Source organism: Hyperolius riggenbachi, chromosome 5, assembly GCF_040937935.1.
Source record: "Hyperolius riggenbachi isolate aHypRig1 chromosome 5, aHypRig1.pri, whole genome shotgun sequence".
In the NCBI taxonomy this organism is placed as follows: domain Eukaryota; kingdom Metazoa; phylum Chordata; class Amphibia; order Anura; family Hyperoliidae; genus Hyperolius; species Hyperolius riggenbachi.
This window is the reverse complement of record NC_090650.1, coordinates 225,006,683-225,031,259: the sequence shown is the minus strand read 5'-3', so window position 1 is coordinate 225,031,259 and position 24,577 is coordinate 225,006,683. Positions and strand designations below refer to the sequence as shown.

The following is a 24,577-nucleotide window of genomic DNA, read 5'->3' as shown; positions in this document are numbered from 1 at the left end:
CCTGGAACACCAGGGAAGCCATATGGGGGAGGTAGGGGGAGAGCACTAAATGATAGGGAACTGTATAAGGGAGTGTGGGGGCCACTAGGCACTAAGGAACTGTATAGGGGAGGGAGGCGGACCTCTAGACATTGGGGAACTGTATAGGGGAGGGAGGCGGACCTCTAGACATTGGGGAACTGTATAGGGGTTGGAGGGGAGCCAGTAGACAACAGGGAACTTTATAAGGGAGGGATGTGGCCACTAGACATTAAGGCTGGCCTGCAATTAGGTCCCAGTTTTTAAATTCAGCACCCCTTGTATTTGAGTTCAACACTCCTGATGTAAAGCAAAGGTGGCAGCACACACTGTTACGGAATACTGCATCTTTGAGGCGTATCACCTGACCAGCTGATCACTCACTGGAAACAATGACTGAGGGGTTAAAGAGAACCTGAACTGAAAATAAAAAGTCAAAATAACCATACACACGTCATACTTACATCCTGTGTAGTCTACTACTTAATCTCTTTCTCCTCTCCTGCGTCCCATTTCTCCACTGTTATCAATGAAATTCTCCGTCCTCCATTTTAAAAATGGCCATTACCCCATAACAGCTTCCTGCTCAGCACACAGTTAAACTGTAATATCGCGCACTTGAGCCATAGGGAAACATGGACATTACCTTGCACAATCAGTTGTAACTGACAGCTGCTGATATATAACTGACAGCAACTGCTATATTTCAGTTCTGACAAAATATTGTCAGAACTGGAAGTGATCACTGGAAGAAATAATGGTGAGCTTCTGAGGAACTGTCAGCGAGGTTAGTATGTAATATTCATTTGCAGCTATGTCATGTATTTATTTTAAATTATTTTATTTGCTTCAGGTTCCCTTTAAGCACACATCTCACAGGAAAGCATCATACGAATTTGTCACATGACAGATAATTCATCTAGATAGAAAATGTAATAAAGGAATATGGAGTAAGCAGGCACTTTGTAGTTAAGAACATTGTTTATTTTGGTGAAGGAAGTGTAGGTTTTCATGAAAGGAAAATGCAGAATTGAAACATTGCTATTGTTACTTTATAGCTGGACAAAGACCTTGAAGAAGTTACAATGCAACTTCAAGATACACCTGAGAAAACAACGTATATCAAACAGAACCACTATCAGGACCTGAATGATATTCTCAGTATACGAAACTTTACAGACAGCAAAGGTGAGACACCCTAAAGAAGGTATTATTTATTTTTAAGAGAATAGATTGTGAGCTTGTCTAGCAGGGCCCTCTTTCCTCATGTTACCACTCCACCACCGAATAGGCTCAAGGGCTCATGTAAAATGGGAAAATTGAACGTTTTTATTGTACCGTGTATGGGCACCATTAAAGAGCTCCCATACTTTATGTCTGTTGGGCTGGTATAGGTTAGTATTGTAGATCCCAATGTGAGTCAGCTTAACCATCAAAGCTATATCCGCCTGCATGAGGAACCTGGGGTTAGTAAAAGCTTTGGAGATGGGTGGGCAAAAAAATGTTTAATTATTTTTTTACTTTAAAGTGACAGTCCAAGCTAAAAAGCAAAAAACAAACTCCACTTACCTGGGGCTTCTTCCAGCCCCTGGCAGTCGTTCTGTACCCTTGCCACAGCTGCGGTGGCTCCCAGTCTTCCCCACTGCAGAAGCCAACCTCTCCAGGCTTCTTCTGCGCTCCACTGCGCGGGTCACGTGGTCCGGCCGACGTCATCGGGATTATACTGCGCAGGTGCAGAACTACTGCGCCTGCGCAGTACAATCCTGATGATGTCGGCCGGACCACGTGACCTGCGCGTGGAGCGCACAAGAAGCCGACCCGGAAGCCAACCTGGCGAGGTCGGCTTCTGCAGCAAAGGACACCGGGAGCCACCGGGGCTCTCCCCCGAGTCTCTCCCCTAAGCCAAAGCGACATGCGCTCTTACCGGTGAAAAGTCCGATCGTTATGCAGAGAGGTCCTGTACAGCGTTAATTCAATGGACCACGCTGGATGTGGGAGTCTCCTATATATGATGCCCTCTAGTGGCGCCTTTAATTACAAGCGCTGCTGTAGGACGTCATAGACAGGTGATGCCTACAACCAGCATAGTCCGGTGATTGAACGCTATGCGGGACCTCTATGCATAACGATCGGACTCTGCACCGGAAAGAGTGCATATCGATCTGCTCTGGCTTGAGGAGAGACTCAAGGGAGAGATTCGAGGGTGACAAAGATGCACGTGGCACCGCGCTCACAAATTGTATCAGAATCAGCCAGAAAACACATGGCGGGGGACAAGGAGGCACTCGGGGCACTAAGGGGAGATAGATGATATGCACTGCAGCCAGAGATCAGCGGTGCTCACAAAGATTGTAGCCGTTACATTAATCCACATGCTTTTAGCAGGGAAGGAGGAGGCACTTAGGTTTGAGTGATCAATGAGATCTGAAGGGGTAAGAAACTCAGGGGGGGGGGGAAGGGGAGAGGAGATTAGCTCCACTATATCCTAAACTTACATTCAGCCAGTCACTGTCAGACTCAGAAATGGTGGTAATATTCCACAGGTCTAGGAAATAATGTGCTAAATAGAGAAGGTTGGTATTATTGCTATCTGATGATTTTATGCTGCTTTTCCCGTGTATGGTTGTGGCCGGTCGTGGTTGTGAGTGGTGTGGTTATGGCATTTCCCACCCCGGCTTATACTCGGGACAATCAATTTTTCGTGTTTTTTAAGGTAAAAGTTGGGGGGTCGGCCTATACTCGGGATGGCTTATACTCGAGTATATATGGTAACTATACAGGGTGAATAAGCAAATGATGGAATATTCCCAAAAGTGATAGAAATCCAGACAGCTGCTTTTTGTTTTTTTCTGCTTTTAGATAAGGTTGTACTCCAGTTTCTGTGAACAAAGACCCGGGAGGATGTACAGTATGTGGGTTTGCGTGGTTAATGGTGGGCTCTCCTTTGAATAAATGCTGTGAATATTTAAAAATTATACAATTAATAGTTTTTACAAATCAATTAACAACCCTCAACTTATGACATGCATAATATACCTTCTGCATTTTCAAATGCAGAGGGGATACTTTTTTGCATTCTTCTATATGTGTGCCTCTTTGAGCAAGGTGCACACATTCATTTACTATTGCCTGCAGGTATCGAATCTCAAGTCTATCTCAAATAATCTAATGAGTGTATGAGGATTTATGTTCCAGGCTGCAGTGAATACTAGCTAATAACTGACAATGATTCTTTTTAAATGTTATTTTTTTAGGACTTTTTTTTAACTTAAAAAAACTCCTACAAGGATTGACATTTCTTTTATTATTATTGCTATTAAAAAGGAGAATAAGGTGGTTTATGTATTCATTATTTTACTTTTGAACCTTAACCACTTGCCGACCGCCCACAGCCGATGGGCGGCTGCAAAGTGGACGCCGAAAGGACCGCAATACGCCCAAGGGCGTTGCGTCCTTTCGGCATGCCGGGGGAGCGATCGCGTCATTGATGATGCGCGCTTCCCCCGGCAACTGGCTCTGCCCACCCGCGACGACAACCCGACAGCCGTTCGGAAGCGCCGGCGGGTTGTTAACCCCGCGATTGCCACTACAAAGTGTATAATACACTTTGTAATGTATACAAAGTGTATTATACAGGCTGCCTCCTGCCCTGGTGGTCCCAGTGTCCGAGGGACCACCAGGGCAGGCTGCAGCCACCCTAGTCTGCACCCAAACACACTGATCTGCCCCCCCCCCCGCCCCCTGATCGCCCACAGCACCCCTCAGACCCCCCCCCCCTGCCCACCCCCCAGACCACTGTTTGCACCCAATCACCCCCCTAATAACCCATCAATCACTCCCTGTCACTATCTGTCAACGCTATTTTTTTTTCATTCCCTAAACTGCCCCCTGGGGACTCCTGATCACCCCCCCACCCCTCAGATTCTCCCCAGACCCGCCCCCCTGTGTACTGTATGCATCTATCCCCCCTGATCACCTGTCAATCACCCATCAATCACCCATAAATCACCCCCTGTCACTGCCACCCAACAATCAGCCCCTAACCTGCCCCTTGCCGGCAATCTGATCACCCACCCACACCATTAGATCGCCCGCAAACCTGCCGTCAGATCACCTCCCAAGTGTATTGTTTACATCTGTTCTCTTCTCTAAACACCCACTAATTACCCATCAATCACCCCCTATCACCACTTGTCACAGTTACCTATCAGATCAGACCCTAATCTGCCCCTTGCGGGCACCCAATCACCCGCCCACACGCTCAGATTGCCCTCAGACCCCCCCCCTTTATCAATTCGCCAGTGCATTAATTACATCTGTTCTTCCCTGTAATAACCCACTGATCACCTGTCAATCACCTATCAATCACCCATCAATCACCCCCTGTCACTGCCACCCATCAATCACCCCTGTCATTGCCACCCATCAATAAGCCCCTAACCTGCCCCTTGCGGGCAATCTGATCACCCACCCACACCATTAGATCGCCTGCAGACCCACCGTCAGATCAAATCCCAAGTGCATTGCATCTGTTCTCTCCTCTAAACACCCACTAATTACCCATCAACCACCCCCTGCCACCACCTGTCACTGCTTCCCATCAGATTAGACCCCTATGTGCCCCTAGGGCACCCAATCACCCGCCCACACCCTCAGACCGCAGCCCTGATCACCTCGCCAGTGCATTGCTTGCATCTATTCCCCCTACTAATCACACCTTGAGACACCCATCAATCACCTCCTGTCACCACCTGTCACCCCCTAGCACACCTACCCATCAGATCAGGCGCTAATTTGCCCCGTGTGGGCTCCTGATCACTCGGCCAAACCCTCAGATCCCCCTCAGACCCCCTTCCGATCACCTCCCCAGTGCATTGATTGCATCTATTTTCCCCTCTAACCACCCCCTGAGACACCCATCAATCACCTCCTGTCACCCCCCTAGCACTCCTATCCATCAGATCAGGCCCAATACAACCTGTCATCTAAAAGGCCCCCCTGCTTATGACAGGTTCCACAAAATTCGCCCCCTCATAGACCACCTGTCATCAAAATTTGCAGATGCTTATACCCCTGAACAGTCATTTTGAGACATTTGATTTCCAGACTACTCGCGGTTTTGGGCCCGTAAAATGCCAGGGCAGTATAGGAACCCCACAAGTGACCCCTTTTTAGAAAAAAGACACCCCAAGGTTGTTCTGTTAGGTGTATGACGAGTTCATAGAAGATTTTATTTTTTGTCAAAAGTTAGCGGAAATTGATTTTTATTGTTTTTTCACAAAGTGTCATTTTTCACTAACTTGTGACAAAAAATAAAATCTTCTATGAACTCACCATACTCCTAACGGAATACCTTTGGGTGACTTCTTTCTAGAATGGGGTCATTTGTGGGGTTCCTATACTGCCCTGGCATTTTAGGGGCCCTAAAAATACACCCCAAAACACATTATACTACTTCTCCTGAGTATGGCAATACCACATGTGTGGCACTTTTTTGCAGCCTAACTGTGCTAAGGGGCCCAAAGTCCAATGAGCACCTTTAGGCTTTACAGGGGTGCTTACAATTTAGCACCCCACAAAATGCCAGGACAGTAAACACACCCCACAAATGACCCCATTTTGGAAAGTAGACACTTCAAGGTATTCAGAGAGGAGCATAGTGAGTCCGTGGCAGATTTCATTTTGTTTTGTAGCAAGTTAGAAGAAATGGAAACCTTATTTTTTTTTTTTGTCACAAAGTGTCATTTTCCGCTAACTTGTGACAAAAAATAAAATCTTCTATGAACTCACCATGCCTCTCAGTGAATACTTTTTTCCAAAATGGGGTCATTTGGGGGGTATTTCTACTATCCTGGAATTTTAGCACCTCATGAAACATGACAGGTGGTCAGAAAAGTCAGAGATGCTTCAAAATGGGAAAATTCATTTTTGGCACCATAGTTTGTAAACGCTATAACTTTTACCCAATCCAATAAATATACACTGAATGTTTTTTTGTTTTTTTTTTATCAAAGACATGTAGCAGAATAACTTTCACGCTCAAATGTATAGGAAATTTTACTTTATTTGAAAAATGTCAGCACAGAAAGTTAAAAAAGTCATTTTTTTGACAAAATTCATGTCTTTTTTGATGAACATAATAAAAACTAAAACTCGCAGCAGCAATCAAATAGCACCAAAAGAAATCTGTATTAGTGACAAGAAAAGGAGGTAAAATTCATTTAGGTGGTAGGTTGTATGACTGAGCAATAAACCGTGAAAGCTGCAGTGCTCTGAATGGAGAAAAAGGCTCTGGTCCTTAAGGGGTAGAAAGACTGTGGTCCTCAAGTGGTTAAGGCTGGTTTCACAGTGGGACGTTAAAGTCCCACGTTACAGCAGCCAGTAATGCAGCCCACTGTAAAATCAATGTGCTGTTCACAGTGCACACATTGCGTTACACAGTAACGCAGCACGTTTAAACAAAGTGCTGCATGCTGTACGTTATACTGGGCTAAAGCCACGTTAGACTGTTTGCACATGCTCAGTAGTGTTGAAGGAGGAGTTCTCCCCTCCTCCTCTGCAGCCAGCCACATGGCTAATTAATATTCACTGCACTGTGGTGACCTGTGGTGGGACTGTAGTGTTGTCCGGATCATGATCGAATCGTTCATTTGATCCGGATCTTTTTTGTGAGTCGAATCAACCGGATCATCACAATGAAAGATTCGGTTCACAGTGGTTGTGTACAGCGCAGGGAAAGTCCTGTCCTGCTAGTCATTTCACCCAGTCTGCTTCCCTAGTAAAATGATTCAAATGATTTGGTTCAAAGATCCGGATCTTTTCAATGATCCGATTCAAATGATCCGAATCCTTAAAAAGATCCAGACTTCCTATCACTAACCTGGAGCGGCTGCTTTGAGAGCTGCATAACGCAGCTCAATCTGATGTCCAACTTCAACACCACCATGCGTTGCGTTAGGGGCACGTTATGTGACCACAACGTCCCTAAAATGCAATGTCTTGGTGGGAAAGTAGCCTTATAGTAGATATGGAGTCAAAAAGGAGTCTTACCCATTTACCTAAATCATCATGGAGTGACCATAAGCCTTTCATGCCAATAACCCTACCTCTAAAGAGTACTTGGCCCTAAACATTGATACAAGGGTGCTTCAGTGGAGGTATTTTTCTGCTTCTTGCACAAGGGAGGACCCTTTGTAAGGTAAACCCCATTGTTAAAAGCACTGGGCCCATATGCAATTCATTTTTTCTCCTGAGTTTTCTCCTAGGTGATATTTTTACACTTTGTCATAAAATACCTTTTAAACAACCAGCAAGCAAGAAAATACTCAAAATAATTTTGATAGTACTTTATCACCTACTTTTGGGTACATTGTCAATTGTAAAATGCTGAAAAGTTATTTTAAAGAGAACATGAATATTATCTCCTAGGAGAAAACTGTGGTGAAAAAGCTAATTGCATATGGGCACTGCTATTGGTTGCTGGTAAGAGGCCCGGGCTTGCTTTCCTAGCCACTCAAACCTCGTGATGGATAAAGGAGTTAATAAGACGTGTTCAAGCTTTTATGTTCAGTGTTTTAAATTTTTTTTGCTGACAATGAAAAATATATCATTTCCACTAACACAATTGGCCATGCTTTTGTACATTAAAACACCGCACCTGCCTTGCTCTGCATGGTAGTGCTGTTCCAATTGAGCGACAGTGAACAGGTCATCACATTTATTTTCACAAAAAAGATTGGCCAAAATGTTCAGAAAGATTAAATTGGCTTATATCTGAAATTGTTTATTAGGAAGCTTCTATTGAAGGCCAACTCCAAGTCCTCTTCAGGCAAAAAGAGCTTGATTTTAACTGTGTGTGTGCTCATTGCTTCTATATGATATCAAATAAAAGCATATTTGAAGTAATATGTGACATGAGATAAGCAGAGGACATATAGTACTAGTCCTACATAGAAAGTCCTTTTCTAGATCCTTGTGTTGTAAGTGTTAAAAAAATTATACAAATGAGGCAGTCAAACAGCTTGTCAAATACAGCCCGATGTCATAAAAAGTAAATAGAAGGTTGAAGAAACTGGTAACATTGTAATGCTGAAAAAGTCACTACTACTACTGTTTGTTTTGCAGCTGAATGAAGTATATTTTACCTCAGACTGTTATGGCTGCTGTTTAAAATGCAGTCTTAAAAATGTAGGGCATTTGAGAGACTGTTCTGTTACTAACGTTTATTCGGAGGGTCATCCGGAAAGAAACAGCCATTTTCATTTAATAAACATTTTATTTATTTTCTTTTAGACACTCTGGGCCCACTCCAATTTACTATTTCTCCTAAGTTTCTCCTAGGAGATTATTTTTCATCTTCTGTTTAAAATAACTATTCAGCACTCTGCAATTTAAAAAGGTACCAAAAAGTAGGTAGTGAAAAGTACTGCCAAAATTATTCTGAGTATTTTCTTTCTTTCTTTCTTGATACAATGTGAAAATATCACCTGTGAGAAAACTGAAATTGAATCGGACCCATTGTATATTCTGATTATTTCTATACATAATCATGTAATTTATTTAAAGGATACCAGAGTGAAAGGACTCTGGTTAGTACAGCCAATGTTATAGGCAGGGAGGTATAAGTAGATACTTACCATGCCTTCTATTCCTCACCGTCACTACCTGTTCTCCTACACCAGACTCCGATCAGCTCGCCGACCCAGAACCGGATATACTGCGCCACTTATGCACAGTATGTTCTTTCTGCTCCCCTGTGCCTATGCTCAGAGAGGTAACGGACATGCGCACTCAGTCCTCCCACTCCTGCATCTCGGTCAGCGCATCTCCACAGAATGTACAGAGGAGCGCACACAACGGGATGCAAGAGAAGGGCGATTGAGCGCACTTGTCTGTTACCCCACTGAGCGTAAGGCACAGAGAAGCAGAAAGAACATACTGCACATACGGTGCAGTATTTCTGGACCGAGTTGCCTGGGTCAATAAGCTGAAGGGGTCTGGTGTCGGAGAACGGTGAGTGATAAAGATGAACGGAAGGCGTGGTATTTACTTATACCTCCCTGCCCATAACATATGCTGGATTAACCAGAGTCCTTTGTCTCTGCGGTATCCTTTAAGCATTTATACAGTATGTTTTGTTTTTTTACAAGGTTTTCAATCCATTTTGTTGCAGTAGTATCGTACTCCGCACATAAAGGTTGGAGGAATTGAGTGGGGGAGGCTTCATTTATCAGATTACTGATAAATAAGCAAAATTAGTCTAAAAATGGTTTTTCTTTCAATTTCCAAACAAATAATTCATCTTGTCCTCTTCTCCATCTAGTGGAGAACTTGCATATGTACAGTAGTGTAAATTATTTTCATTATGAAGGCAAACTATTTCAATTACAGTACTATGTAACATTATTCCACACAATTTCATTAATTAGGAATAGGGGTCTGATTTTTTCAGTCATGATGAAATCTGACTGACAGTTGCTAGTTCAAAGTGATCAAAGACCACATCAAACCTACTTGCATGAAACTACCAGAATGAAGATGTTACATAAAGCAGCCAGGTGTCAGCTTTTATTTCCTGACCTGCAATGTCAGAATGACAGCTGATGAGATCTGAAACGTTGCTCTGGCCAGCACACACTTCTTCATCTTCTAGTTTTTATTATACTTTTAAATAAAAGATTTTTGCTCAGTAATACACAGAGCAGTATTGATGATGAAAATGTGCTGGGCAGTTTGTGTTATCAATCCATAAGACAAACTCCCAGGTTCACCTAAACAATGGGATATATTCCCCTTTTAGTAATAATTTAGAAGTCTGAGCAGTTACAGCACTAAGTGGCACAGTAATGTGTTATCATTCTGCCCAAGGTTTCAATATCTAAAACACTAGTGTGTTAACATGATCCTGTAGTAAGAGGACTGTTGAGGCAGCCATGTCTATTTTATTTGATGCCGGGTTGTACTGCTGATCTTTTTTGCCATCAGTGGTGTCTGAATCAAATCTGATAGAATCATATGTTTGCACTTGCACAGTAGCACAGAGACACTCATGCACGGAGAAAAAAAGGCTCAGCACTATTGCGCAGTCACGGGTCGTACTCTACACCTGCCAAGTGTGCCCGCTCTCGTACATGGAGGAGTGTGCGACTGCAAGGAATCTTCAGCGCTGCCGCAAGCAATCGTCAACATTAATTTTGAAGATTGTTTAGAGGGTCCCAGTGCTGCCAATAACTTTAATATGAAGGGATTATCCATTTTGCTACAGGGGAAAAATACCTTTAGTTCAAATTTTATAGATGAGAATAACAGTAAACAATCTCAACTTACTCAGTGTCTTCTTTGTGTAGCTAACCCCTTATGTAGCACAAAGACATTTCTGGGCAGTCAGTGTTCCAAGCAGGGGACAGCTACCATGACTGCAAAGAAGTACAGCTGTAAGTTCAGGAAACCAAAATTATCTACAAACTAAATTAAAATGGTAATTTTTAATAATAGTATATTAGAAAACAAAACTGCCCCAAGCATTGTAAGGTCTGTGCCAAATTGTGAACGCTTCATGAACGCTTCAATTTCGTAAATTGCCAACACTTTGCGATCCAATGCAAAGCACCACCAGTGGGTGCCAGGCCTAAGGGCTTTTTGCCTTCCTATGGATAAAGAAAGTGCAGAACAATGTTGTACCAATTTCTCTGGTTGAACCAATGCATTGTTTCAACCAAATTACTGTGACTATGTCATTAGAGCACCGTCCTTTGCAATATTCTTTTTCTTTCCTTTTTTTAAAATAAAAAATGTGATTAAAACTTTAAATCTCAGTAGGATTAGGCTATCAAATTAACAAAGCCTGTGATGTAAAGATCATGTTAACTTTGCTATTTATACAGTATGTACAATGCCTAGTAAGTAAATTTGACTAAGGAAGTTGCAGTGCAAAAAGATTTGTGATTAAGACTGGAATATACTGTCTGTGTCAGTACTCTCCAACCCCTATTTTCTAGCTTAGGCTGGGAACACACTTAGCAGAAACGCTAGCGTTACGGAAAATGCAGCGTTTTTGCCTGCAATGGTAGTCAATGGGCCGCATCAAAAACACATATAAAAAACGCATATCCGTTTTGTATGCGTTTTATAATATGCATTTTTAAAAACGCTGGTTTGGTTGCATATTTTTCAGAAACGCGTCAAAAATGCACGTCAATGGTGATGCAATGCAATGCATTTTGTATGCATTTTTCATGCGTTTTTATATGCTTTTTTTTTTAAAAAAACAAAACAAAAAAAAACAAATGTGCTCTGATGCACCGGCGTACCTACCGGGGATGCGACCCCCTCAGCCGCAGGGGGGCCCGGGGCTGCTCTAGGACCCGCTTACTGTGCGCGGAGGGAGCGCTGCTCTGGACCCCCCAGCAAGGTGCTCAACTGGCCGCAGCGTCTAATAGACGCTGCGCCAGTTCATTCCCCGCTGCCCCGCTCCAGCAGCCTGCATAGTCTCCGGCAGGCAGAGCAGGGCTACGGCAAGATGGCCGCCGAAGAAGCCCTACACTGGAGACTATTTGTGTCTCTAGTACAGGGCTTCGGCAGCCATCTTGCCGTAACCCTGCACTCTGCCTGTCAGCGCGGGAGATGTGCTGCAGGAGAACTCGGGGAGATGCGAGCCAGATGCCGGGAGAGGAGAAGACTTCTGTCAGGTAAGTGAATTGGTTTTTTTTCACAGGTGCATTTTTTTTTCTAGTGTCTGCTGCCCACATTACGATTTTCAGGTGTCTGCTGCCCACATTGTGATTTTCTGGTGACTGCTGCCCACATTACGATTTTCAGGTGTCTGCTGCCCACATTACGATTTTCAGGTGTCTGCTGCCCACATTGTGATTTTCTGGTAACTGCTGCCCACATTACGATTTTCAGGTGTCTGCTGCCCACATTACGATTTTCAGGTGTCTGCTGCCCACATTGCGATTTTCTGGTGTCTGCTGCCCACATTACGATTTTCTGGTGTCTGCTGCCCACATTACGATTTTCTGGTGTCTGCTGCCCACATTGCGATTTTCAGGTGTCTGCTGCCCACATTGCGATTTTCTGGTAACTGCTGCCCACATTACGATTTTCTGGTCACTGCTGCCCACATTGCGATATTCTGGTCACTGCTGCCCACATTGCGATATTCTGGTGTCTGCTGCCCACATTACGATTTTCAGGTGTCTGCTGCCCACATTACGATTTTCAGGTGTCTGCTGCCCACATTACGATTTTCTGGTCACTGCTGCCCACATTGCGATTTTCAGGTGTCTGCTGCCCACATTGCGATTTTCAGGTGTCTGCTGCCCACATTACGATTTTCAGGTGTCTGCTGCCCACATTGCGATTTTCTGGTGTCTGCTGCCCACATTGCGATTTTCAGGTGTCTGCTGCCCACATTACGATTTTCTGGTGAACACTGCCCACGTTACAATTGTCTGGTGAATGCTGTCCATGTTACAATTTTCTGGTGAACGCTGCCCACATTACAATTTTCTGGTGAACTCTGCCCACATTACGATTGTCTGGTGAATGCTGTCCACGTTACAATTGTCTGGTGACTGCTGCTCACGTTACGATTTTCTGGTGACTGGTGCCCACATTACGATTTTCTGGTGAACTCTGCCCACATTACGATTTTCTGGTGAACTCTGCCCACATTATGATTTTCTAAAGGCCCACATTCCGATTTTCTGGTGAACTCTGCCCACATTACGATTTTCTGGCCCACATTACGATTGTCTGGTAAAATGCTGCCCACTTTACAATTCATTTACAGTGAAACACTGCCCCATTACGATTATTTGGCACCTATGGGGGGGGGCCCATCCAAATATTCGCAGGAGGGCCCAGTGATTTCTAGTTACGCCCCTGCTCTGATGTATTTCCACTTCCTAGTGATTTGCATGAAACGCAATAGAAAATATGCCTTTTGTATATGCAAACTGCAAACGCGTTAAAACGCACGCAAAACACAAAAAGACGTTTGCGCGGAGATAAGAACGCAAATGCATAGAAAACGCAATACAAATGCACAAACGCATATGCATAAAAACACAATGTTTCCCGCACTGCTAAGTGTGCACCCAGCCTTACTCTCCTAAACTACCTCCACCTATGCACAAACAAATCTGCTTTATGAAGACTACTCAGGTTCACTCTGTGCCTTGTGCTTTGTGTAGTACCAAGGCTGGATCTATACTGATCCTAGGCCAAGTATGAAGAGGCCACAGCGCCCCCTCACATTCCATGAGTAGCCCTCTCTTCCATGTGCAACATCCAACTACTGCAGACCCCTCTTTCATGTACATTACCTTGGGCATCAGCTTCCCTTTTTCATGTGTTGCTCCCCATTTGCAGCCTCTCCTAGCAATGCCTATTTCACACAGAGGTGCCCCCTCGGGGTGCAGCTGCCCAAGGCCCGGGCCTTTAGGGCCTTTCCAAAAATTCAGCCCTTTGTAGAATTTTAACCACTTCACCACTGAGGGGTTTTACCCCTTGAGCACCAGAGCAATTTTAACCTTTCAGCGCTCCTTCCATTCATTCGTCTATAACTTTATCATTACTTATCACAATTAAATGAACTATATCTTGTTTTTTCCGCCACCAATTAGGCTTTCTTTAGGTGGGACATTATGCCGAGAATTATTTTATTCTAAATATGTTTTAATGGAAAAATGTGGTAAAAAATTATTATTTTACAGTTTTCGGCCATTATAGTTTTTAAATAATGCATGCTACTGTAATTAAGACCCATGAAATGTATTTGCCCATTTGTCCCGGTTATAAAACCGTTTAAATTATGTCCCTATCACAATGTTTGGCGCCAATATTTTATTTGGAAGTAAAGGTGCATTTTTTCAGTTTTGCGTTCATCCCTAATTACAAGCCCATAGTTTATAAAGTAACAGTGTTGTACCCTCATGACATAAATATTTAAAAAGTTCAGTCCCTAAGGTAACTATTTATGTATTTTTTTTAATTGTAAATGTTTTAATTTTTTTTTAATTACAAAAAAAAAAAAAAAATGGGGAGTGTGGGAGGTCATGAGTTAATTTTTTGCGTACAAGTAACGTATTTGTATGTGAAAAATGCTTTAGGGTGTAGTTTTACTATTTGGCCACAAGATGGCAACAGTAACTTTTTGTTTAATGCGACCTCCAAGCGGACGCTTGGAGGAAGTACTAGGAGGCTGGGATAGTTTTTTTTCACAATGATCACGCTGCTTATCAGAGAAGCAGCAGATCATTGCAGGGCTTAGATCAATGAACGGGAATGAATTTTCCCGTTCATTGATCTCCGGGCGAGCGGCCGGCGGCGTGTCTACGAGCGGGAGTGCACGCTAGAGCGAGCGGGAGCGCGGGCAGTGGCGGGAGCACGGAGAGTACGGATTTCTCCGTCCCTGGGGGTGAAAGGATGGAAAAAGGGACGGAGAAATTCGTACGGGCGGGGGTAATGTGGTTAATTCAGTGCACAGTCAATGATCAATGAGATGCTAATGAGCCTGGCTTGCATGCAAATGTCAGGCAAATTGTATGCATCTTGTAATTGGGACAATCAGATTCAGCACGAAGTGCATTTGATTGTTTCAGTTCCAAACTGCAAACAATTTGCATGCAAACCAGACTGATTAGCACTGACCATCTCTAGTGCCCAGCACTTCTGTTACAGTGTGGATTCCATTTATCTGATGAATAGGAACCCACTGTGTTGTGCACTGCACTAGAGAAAGTGGGAATCTGCTGTATGTTGTGATTTGCAGGTTAACTGCAGTGAATTAAAGGCAATGGATTTTCACAGGTAACTCTGAAATGTCTAGTAACTATGAAAGATACACGACTAAAGGCAACTGAAGTGAGAGGTACATGATGGCTGCCATATTTATTTTGTTTTTTTGTTTTAAGAAATACCAGTTGCCTAGCTATCCTGCTGATCCTCTGCCTCTATTACTTTTAGCCATAGACTCTGAACAATCATGCAGCAGATCAGGTGTTTCTGACATTGTTTGATCTGACTGCATGCTTGTTCCTGGTGTGATTTAGACACTACTACAGCCAAATATCAGCAGGGCTGCCAGGCAACTGGCTTTGTTAAAAAGGAAATCAATATGGCAGCCTCCATATACCTCTCACTTCAGTTGTCCTCTAAGGGAAAAAAAATATTTAAGGATGTATATAAAGTTTAAAGAAATGACACTTTGATGCAAATTTTTCTATTCTTACAGACACTGAAAAAGCAGTTTTAAAAAATCATCACGATCAAAACTCCCCATCACAATGGAACTCTACGGAATCTTCCAGATCCAATAAAGATCCTATAGAAGATATTAACTCACCAGAGCAGTAAGTATAGTGTTACGTACTTGAAAAACTTTGGAGACTCTTGAGCTGGAAGAAAGTTCATCTGTAAAATAAATGATGGCTTTATACAGTACTGTAAGTAGGTTCATGGATAAAGTGTAAAAAAGCATAATTTTGTTATAGCACATAGGACTTCACTATTACTAGCATTCACATACTGCATTAAAAGGGAAGTTCAGTGATTTTACTCTTTCTACTCACACAGAAACTACCCCAATTGCCCTGTAGAAAAAGCAAATGAAGGGCTTGTTCACACCTAGGAGGTTTTCGCTGTTTTTTTTTTAGCACCGACGATTTGCAAAATCGCCTTAAAAGCGCTTGTGCAATGATTCCTTATGGGACAGTTCATATCAGTGTGTTGTGTCTGCTTTTCGCTGACCAAAGCGCTGCCTGTACCATTTTCGGGGCGATTCTGATTGGCGTGAATGGCTCTGGGCAGAGATTGCAGGAGATCCTGCATTAATGACGGAGCCCCGCCATCAGTCTCCCAGTGGCAATCGCCGCTTGGAGACTGTTAGACGGCAAAACTGTCGCTCTTGCATGGCCTTTTCCTCTGTGCACGAACCGGCTTCATTCTACTGGGCGTGTGCAGGCTAAACCTACACATGCCTAGTACAAAGAAGCTAATACTTGGATAAAGCACGGCCATGAAGAAGACAAGGTCCAGAGCAGCAGCGGTGAGCTCAAGGAGGATCTGGGAAGCCTCTGTATGGTTCAGAGGCTTCCCACTATTTAGGTAAGTATCTATGTTTTAATTTCTCACAGGTTTGCTTTAAGAGACTTGGCATCCAAAATACCAGATTTGCCAGCTAACAAAGTGTCATGCCAAAAACAATACTTTGCTGCTGAAACATCAGTATCAGTATTTAAGGTGCTTTTTTTGCTACTTTTTGCTATTTCCCAGCAACTTATATTTTTATTACTCAAATGAGCTTGTGCAAGAGCTGTTACTGTTGTGTAATTTCTATGTACTGGTAATAATTTTTCTTTTTTTCATTATTTCTTATTAGTATACAGCGACGGCTATCATTACAACTACCCATCCTCCACCATGCCTACCTGCCATCAATAGGTGGTGTGGATGCAAGCTGTGCCAGTCCGTGTGTAAGTCCTAGTGCCAGTCCTCGGCACAGACACGTGCAGCCTTCCTTCCAAGTCATGGTCTCTGGCCTGTAGGAATGGATGAAACGGGCTTCCTGGACTACTCCTGCAGTTTCTCAAGAGACTCAACAGCACATTCTGATATAGAAACTTTGCTACACATCTAACATTTGCTCTTAATATATGGAGACAGAGGAATTCTGAGTATATCCTGGGAGGCCAATTTCAGCCAGCATGGGCTAGAAGAGAAAGCGTTAGAGAGATGCACAGAGTCATACCTGGAGCCTTATTTGTGGAGTTTTTTGTTTCTTTACTCAGAGGACTCAGAGGATAAAATAAATTCTTCCCAAAACTCTATGAGCAAAAGAACAAGAGTACAGCGTTCTCATTCTTGCACAAAGGAGATAAAAAAATACAAAAAAATTTAGAAAGTAACTTTTTAAATCCAACTCACAATGCTACGAATATGGCTGCTATGAACTTTGGTTAGTACACTTTATACACATGTAAAATGAAAACAAAAAATAATAATGAAAAAAAAGAAAAAAAAAAGAAGACAGCACAGCTAGGAATTATTTGCAGAGAAACATACACGGGTTTGCACAAATTTGCTGAAATGCTGAATGCATTCCATAATAAGCCCTGCTTATGTTTCACATCTCAGACAGTACACAGTAGAAAAACAATTTGAGAGCAACCTTACAAATGATCCCTCAGGTGACAGCGAGACATGCAGTATTACCAAGGTTTTGTCTTTGTAACTGGACTGTGCTGTTTTTACAATGGCATCCCACACTTACGGACTCAGTATGGAGTCAATAGGCAACCAAGGTTTTACTGTACTGAGCCAGAACAATTTGCAGCACAGCACTTCAGAGAATTTGGGGATGGCCCAGTTCCTGCACTCGCCATTTGGGACTATGTTTTATCAAGGTTTCTGTATTTTTTGTAATGCACAGAACTGAGTGATTTGCAGGCTTGAGACCTAGTAAATAGCGTATATGTCACAAGATGGATGGTTCGTCACAATTTGTGTTTGATTTGTTCCATACAGTGCCACAGAAAAAAATAAGTTCAATAAAACCAATGTAACAGTGGATTCAGGTTCTTTAGGCATATTTACAATGATGCCAATCATTAACATCTACTGTTGGGCCGCAATGGTGTTTTGTTTTCTTTATCCGTGAATTCAGCCAATTCCCTAAGTATTTTGTGTCATTCTCAAAGATCTATATGGAAATAACACTCCATTTTCTGAAATAAAAGTCTTGATACATGTCTGACAAAATTATAGTTCTTTACAAACGTTTACTACTTTCTATGTATATATACAAACTCCCATTTCCTTGAAATAGACACCAGATTTATCAAATAAGCATTGTGTAAAATGTTTGCGTTACACCATATCCTATTTGAACATCAGTTTCACATATTAATGAGCCTACAAGAGGCTTTATTATTTATCCTATCATCCTATCCTATCACCAATATATCTTAAAAAAAGGCATTTTGTAACATGATACATAGCACATATATGACACCACAGTCCTATGAAAACTTGAATTAATTCTACTCTGCTAAAATAATGTCCACTATTTGTGCAACAGTTATTCCTGCCCAGAACTCGACACTGCATCAAGGGCTGTGTTGAATAGGTGTTGGTGGTCTTTGACAAAAGATTTATTAAAGTAAGGGCATTAGTATTTAAAATAAAACTCAATATAGACAGCAGTTAAACCAAGCTTGCAGTGAACATATAATGATAATAATTTGTCAATATAATGGTGCTGATAATTTTTACATTAACCAAACAATCATTTACAGCAATATCAGTACTACAATGAAAAAGGAAAAAAACATCCAATATCCTGGAAAATGTAACTTACACAAGAATCTCACAGAAATGTATCCCAATATAGCCCCAATAATGAGAAGTAAAGATAAACCAGATGTCACCGTTTGACTTTCCGGGTGACATAAGCCCTAATCCAATTCACTTTCTCTCTCAAATTTTCTCAGAGATAATTTTTCATTTTTTGTTTAAAATAACTTTTCAGCACTCTGTAATTGGAAAAGTTGCCAAATAAGTAGGTGAAAATTTACTGTCAAATGATTCTGAGCAGATTCTTGCTTGCTGGTAGCTTACAAGGTTTTTTACTGAGGTGGTGTGAAAATTTCACCTAGGAGAAAACTTAGGAGAAAAGTGAAGTGAAGGACCATAATCAAGTGTGTGATATGACCTCTGACATCTATTCAATACATATCTGGTGGAAAATACAACCTTTGACATCAGCCTAACAACTGATAGCTAGGTCACAACTCCTGTCCTGAAATCTATCGAACACAAAACACGTTAGTGATACAATTTTTCACAACACAGAGGGAGATGAAATTCGGGGTCCATAGATCGCTGGATCCTCAAACTACCATTAAGGGTCCCATACGCCATGTCATTGCTGCTATAGTTTTGGCTCTCAGAGCCTTGCGCCAAAACAACCTGCTTCGCTCAAGACACCAGTAGTGGAAGACACAACCCCTAAAATCTACCCAATAAAAAAAAACTGATGGATATGAAAGCATTGACATATTCACAAATGAAAACTGGTTGTTGATACACACCTGAAAACCTTCCCTACTGAGAAAGTACTGAGTACGATTTTAATCTGGCAACAATATATTGCTGTATCTGCATAAAGTGTTATTGGGAGAAATATTGGGTCAAAGCAGAAGTCATTTCACATGTTAAAGCCCTCCCACACCTCTCTGTGTGATGATTCTACAAGAGTTGTGGGTGAACATGATGTTTCCCTCCAGTTAAGATACAAAGGCAAAAATAGAAAATCATTTCTTCTGCATAGGAATATATATCGTTTTTTGGCTGGCTGATGTTCTAGACTGGGTTCTGTACGAGATCCATTCACTTTGTTTAGAGTCTGTGTTACACACTATGCTATTTGTGCCATGTTATTAAAAACTGCCTATCAATCTGATTTACTAATCACTGAACATTTAAGGTTTTTTTTTTTTTTTACAAGATACTCAGATGCAGATTAAGACAAGCAGTGTTTTGCTACCCACGTCACAATGATCAGATTACTGAATAAAATAGGATTCACAAATACCAAAATGTAACTTTAATATCAGTGCTGAGAATTGTTTTAGATAGACATTCAGTAAATGGCTAAAGTGTCTTGATACTCATTTATATGTATTAACAGCCATTTAATTGTATTCAGATCTGTAGTTTTACTTGTTTTATAAAAAAAGGAAAAAAAAACCTTCCTGAGAACGGTGTTGTTTTTTTGTTTTCATTTATTTCTTTTTCCTAATTTCAGAACAGAAAGTAATCCATCCTATACGCAGTTTCTAAAGCTCTCATCAGTCCTTACAGCAATAATTATCCAAAACCTAATCTAACTATATATGTACTATAGAATGGAACGTTTGTTGTAGCTTTTCAGATGTCACCTACAATAATCGGGCATCATGCCAATATCTACTATGTCAGTTGACCGTATACAGTTAATAGAGTTCAAAAACTCAATATTTTTAAAGTTGTTGGAATATAGTAAAAGTAACACTCGGAATTGAAGAGCTAGTATTCACATTTCAAAGTGCTTTATATACAATAGCTTTTTCTAATGTCAAAGTTAAAAATGCAAATGGTTTGGAATTTTTAAGAAGGATAAACAGTTCTGGCATTTGACTTGTTCAGAAATCCATGGGCAAGTTCTAATACTGCTTGTGATAGCCGACAAGATAGAGTAGTAATATACATGAAATGTTACAGTACATGGTAATTCCATTCCTCTACATGTATGTATATCTCTACATACATGTTTGTGAATATTATTAGTAGTTCTTTTAAATGAAGTCATTTGTATTAGGTTTGATGGATCTTTTGAAAACAACATTCATTATGGTTTTAGAATGCTAACTCATTTGTAGCCTTGTGGCAAGCACATGTAACACAGCTAATGTTGAAGCTATTAAGCCTTCCAAAATAATATTATACAAACTCTTCACTTATTTGAATCCTGACTGATGCTGCCATACTATAGGATCACTGTATGTTCACTGCGTAAATAGTGGTGGATTTTGACTTATTTTTATGGTTCTTAATTTTGTCTCAAAGAATGCATTTGATTATTTTCAATGTGTCTTATTTCTTTCTTAATAAACCCTCTGACAAATAAATAACAATAGTATGTATGTGTTATGTGTGTAAGCCTGTGGAAAGAATGCTATGTTTGCAACCGCCTCCTAACTGACAACAACAATAATAGTAATGAAAAAAAAAATTACCTATAACTTTTCTACAAGCAAGGACAAACTTGGAATTCAGTGAGTGTCCTCACAGACATTAGATCTTTCCAGATCCAACCATAAATTGAATTGTGTAACTTTCCTATGGCTGTAAATAGGTTTTGGTCAGAAATAGATGACTAGTATTGGGCTGCCAGAGGATATCAGCCAAAGATTTGGAAGTTGGGTTTCACAGCAGTAATTCTTCATGTGTCGTCCCAGTAGGCTGACTGACTGTGCAGTGAAAATTTATTTTCAAGTGGCTGAAATATACCAACTCAATGTTTGTAGTTTGCCACTTCTTAACCAAACACACTCACACACACACACACACACACACACCACCACCAACACCACCAACACCACCACCACCACCGATAGTCTAGATATCTATTATAATACTCGAGCCCTATACAAAACTCTGTACAACCTTACCTATCTATGGCAAGAATAAATTCTCTGCTAGCCAAATACAGACTACAAAGGGCAGCCTTCTGTCACTATTGGTTAATTATGTTATGGGATTTTATGTTTTTGAGTTTCAGAAAAATGAGAGTAATGTATTAAATAATTAAGGATTTCAGTGACAAAGCCCATTGGCTAAATGTAAAGACTTGTTGATTAGTCACCACCTAGAAACACAGATCTAAATACAGTATATTTTGTAGGCTGAAAAACTGTATTGCAAGATACTCTTATGTCTATAATGTAGGGCTCTGCAAAAAGATCCCCAATCTCTTAAAAGTGTTAAAAAATATAAAAAGAAGTTAAAGCAGCAAACTATTTACCTCCTGTATAATGTAATCAGCCTTCAATAAAACAAATGTTATGAACTACCAGGATAACACATTTTTTGGGACACTGCTGGCATTTTAGGTAACAGTGTCACAAGATGTAAACATTAGCATGTGTTAGAGGTGCTCACGCACTCACCTTTAAGCTGTGTGACGCTATTACATGAAGAAGTGGTCTTGTTCCTTGAAATTAGTTGTACTGGTGTTCATAATTAAACATTTTATACAAATTAAATCATGCCCGGACTCTTACACAGCACACAAAAAAAAAAGTCTTTAGCCCAGTGATCTGCAAACTGTAAGAATCTATACGTTGGTTGCTATTGGCAACAACACTACACCTTTGTTCGGCACCATATCACAGGAAGTGTGATAACTTGACTCATCACAGCATACAGCATAGGAGATAGGACTTTGTAGACGTCGTCAAAGTTCAAGAGTTTATTTGTAAAACAAATATACAGATATGTTCAGTAGCAATATCTAACCTCGGCAAAGCAAACCGTCTGTAGAATCTTGTGCGTTCCTTGCATACCTGATCTATCTCTAATAGCTAGATCAGGGCTCTCTTAGTTACATCTGTGCATCTATGCTAGGCACATATACAGCATACAGATCATGTAGAATGAAAGTAGGAAAAGGAGTGAATAAAGTCCTCAGTCAGAAGTAGCCTCGGGAGCCCAAGTTTGCTCCTCTTATGCTGGGCATACACGGCCCAGATTCTTCTTATCAATCGAGCTGCTGATAACTCGATTGATAATTTTCGACATGTCTGATCACCGCATGGATTGATTCCTGGCTCGATCCCTGCAGGTGGACAATAGGCAAAAACGAAGCGCTGATATGCGCTGAGAAGGAAGTGCCCGCTGGGACGAGCGGGAATCGATCCGCGTGGACGAGTGGTGGCGCGCCGGCATCGAGCCGCATAAACGTGCTGTGTATGCCCAGCATTATACTGACCTCTAAAGAGTTAAATGTGACATCATCTGATCAGGGACGAATCAATAACTCATCGCCTGCTATTGGCTGGTAAAAACACGTGATATCATGACGAGCACAGTCTTTTACTGCGCATGCACTGGAAAATTCCATTTTCCAATGACCTGTCCCCCTTGTTCTGAGGAGACCCTTGTTTAATGTACTTGTGAGAATATTTTCATAACAATGGCTTATGTTTATGTTATTCATCGCCAGCTCGTCTGGCCTCTGCACTGGATATCTCTGATACAGCCTTGGGACAGTACTGAAAATCAGAACTGTCTTTATTTATCTTATTTATCTCTAAGAGAAATTCTCCTTAAAGGGAGATTTTGCAAATCAAGTATTTTAACTAAACTCAGTTAAAGTAACTGAGGTCTACGAATTCAAGCATATAATACTTAAATTCTAACACAAACTTGGCTCTCCAGATATTAAGGAGCTACAAGTCCCACAATGCATTGCAAGAGTCTGGCAGCCACAGTCATGATTCATAAAGACAAATGCATTGTGGGACTTGTAGTTCCTTAACAGCTGGAGAGCCAAGTTTGCAGATCACTGGTTTAGCTAATTCATATCAGTAGCTGTGAATAGACTACAGGAGCTCTGCCAGGAGCTGTGCCTGGCTGTCTGCTCATACGTAAACACTGAGGATTAACCATTTATGTGCTCCTCAGAAAGTGAATCAAAGTTAAAACTTCAGGGGACATATGCAATTTACTTTTTATACATTTTTCCTAGGAGATAATTTTTCATCTTCTGTTTAAAATAACTTTCAGCACTCTTTAGTTGAAAAAGTTCCAAAAGGTAGGTGAAAAAGTATTGTCAAAATTATTTTATTTTTTAAAAGTATTTTATTGCTTTCTGGTGAGACTTTTTTTAATGATAAGGTGTGAAAATATCACCTAAGAGAAAACTTAGGAGAAAGTTAATTTTTTAGGGTTTTCATAAATTGTAATGAAGATTTTTCTCCCATAAAAGGTATCATGCTGTGGCCAGTCTTTTACAGCAAAGATGAAGTTTTCTGTTTAGTTACACCTTAAAATGAATTTCACATGGACATTCGAGGTGACGTGACTTGATGAGCTAGACATGTGCATGTACAGCGCCAAGCAAAGAAATGACCATGCTGTGTTCCTTTTTTTTTTTTTCTTTGCCTAAAAAGAGTTAAACATCTATGCAAGTGACAGTTTCTGGCCAAGTTGGACTATAGCATAACCTTTGCTGCAAGGGCGTAGCAATAGAGGTTGCGACCGCATCGGGACCCTTGGGCCCGAGGGGCCCTCCCTCAACCACAGTATTAGCTCTCTATTGGTCCTGTGCTCATAATAATCACTTCAATAGATACTTTGAATAGTGGTAATCATTAACAAACTGCTCCCCATCCCCTTCTTGCACCTCTGACACTGTAGTTGTCATTGGCAGGTTTTGGTGAGCCGTATCAATTCTTATGTATAGAGTGCTTAGGGGGCCCCACTGTAAAACTTGCATCAGGGTCCACAGCTCCATAGCAACGCCACTGCCTTGCTGATAAGGAATTACGGCAATAATACACTTTCCTGGCAGTAAATGGCTTCTGACAGGAGAAAAGAGATTTCAAAAAAGGCTGAATAGTCCATACAACTGTAAATAGCTGGAGGCATCCAAATAAATAAAAACTAGTATAATATAATACGAAATAGGTCCTACCTGGAAGAAAGAGATTCATGACAGACGTATAAAAAACTTTTAACTTTATTTACACCTGGCCCCTCCAGCTATTTATAGTTATGCTTTAGTGACCCTGTAGAGGGAAATTCGCCCCACAAGGAAATTGTGGAGCGAATTAGTTTCTTGTAGCTGCGACCACGACACCCTATCCTAAACGCCAAGTGGGGTCGGTACTTCCTCACATGCCTGTAACGTTTGCGGAATCGTTTTCGTGGTCAGCGCACGAGATGCGCACTGACACAGCGAAAACCTTCCACAAGCGTATAATTGGGTGAACCCAGGCTAGGTGCAAGGCAC

General features: G+C 41.4%; 1 protein-coding gene across 2 annotated transcripts in view; it reads left to right on the top strand.

Annotated features, from left to right (window-relative positions):
* The window catches only part of GABBR2 (gamma-aminobutyric acid type B receptor subunit 2), an 842,117-nt gene extending 821,440 nt beyond the window's left edge, over positions 1 to 20,677 (top strand). For both annotated transcript variants that reach the window (XM_068236712.1, XM_068236713.1), the window contains exons 17-19: positions 1,077 to 1,206; positions 15,257 to 15,374; positions 16,403 to 20,677. In XM_068236712.1, the coding sequence (XP_068092813.1) occupies positions 1,077 to 1,206; positions 15,257 to 15,374; positions 16,403 to 16,568 (414 nt within the window). In that variant the 3' untranslated portion in view covers positions 16,569 to 20,677. The remainder of the gene's footprint in view (positions 1 to 1,076; positions 1,207 to 15,256; positions 15,375 to 16,402) is intronic.
* Positions 20,678 to 24,577: the final 3,900 nt, after the last annotated feature.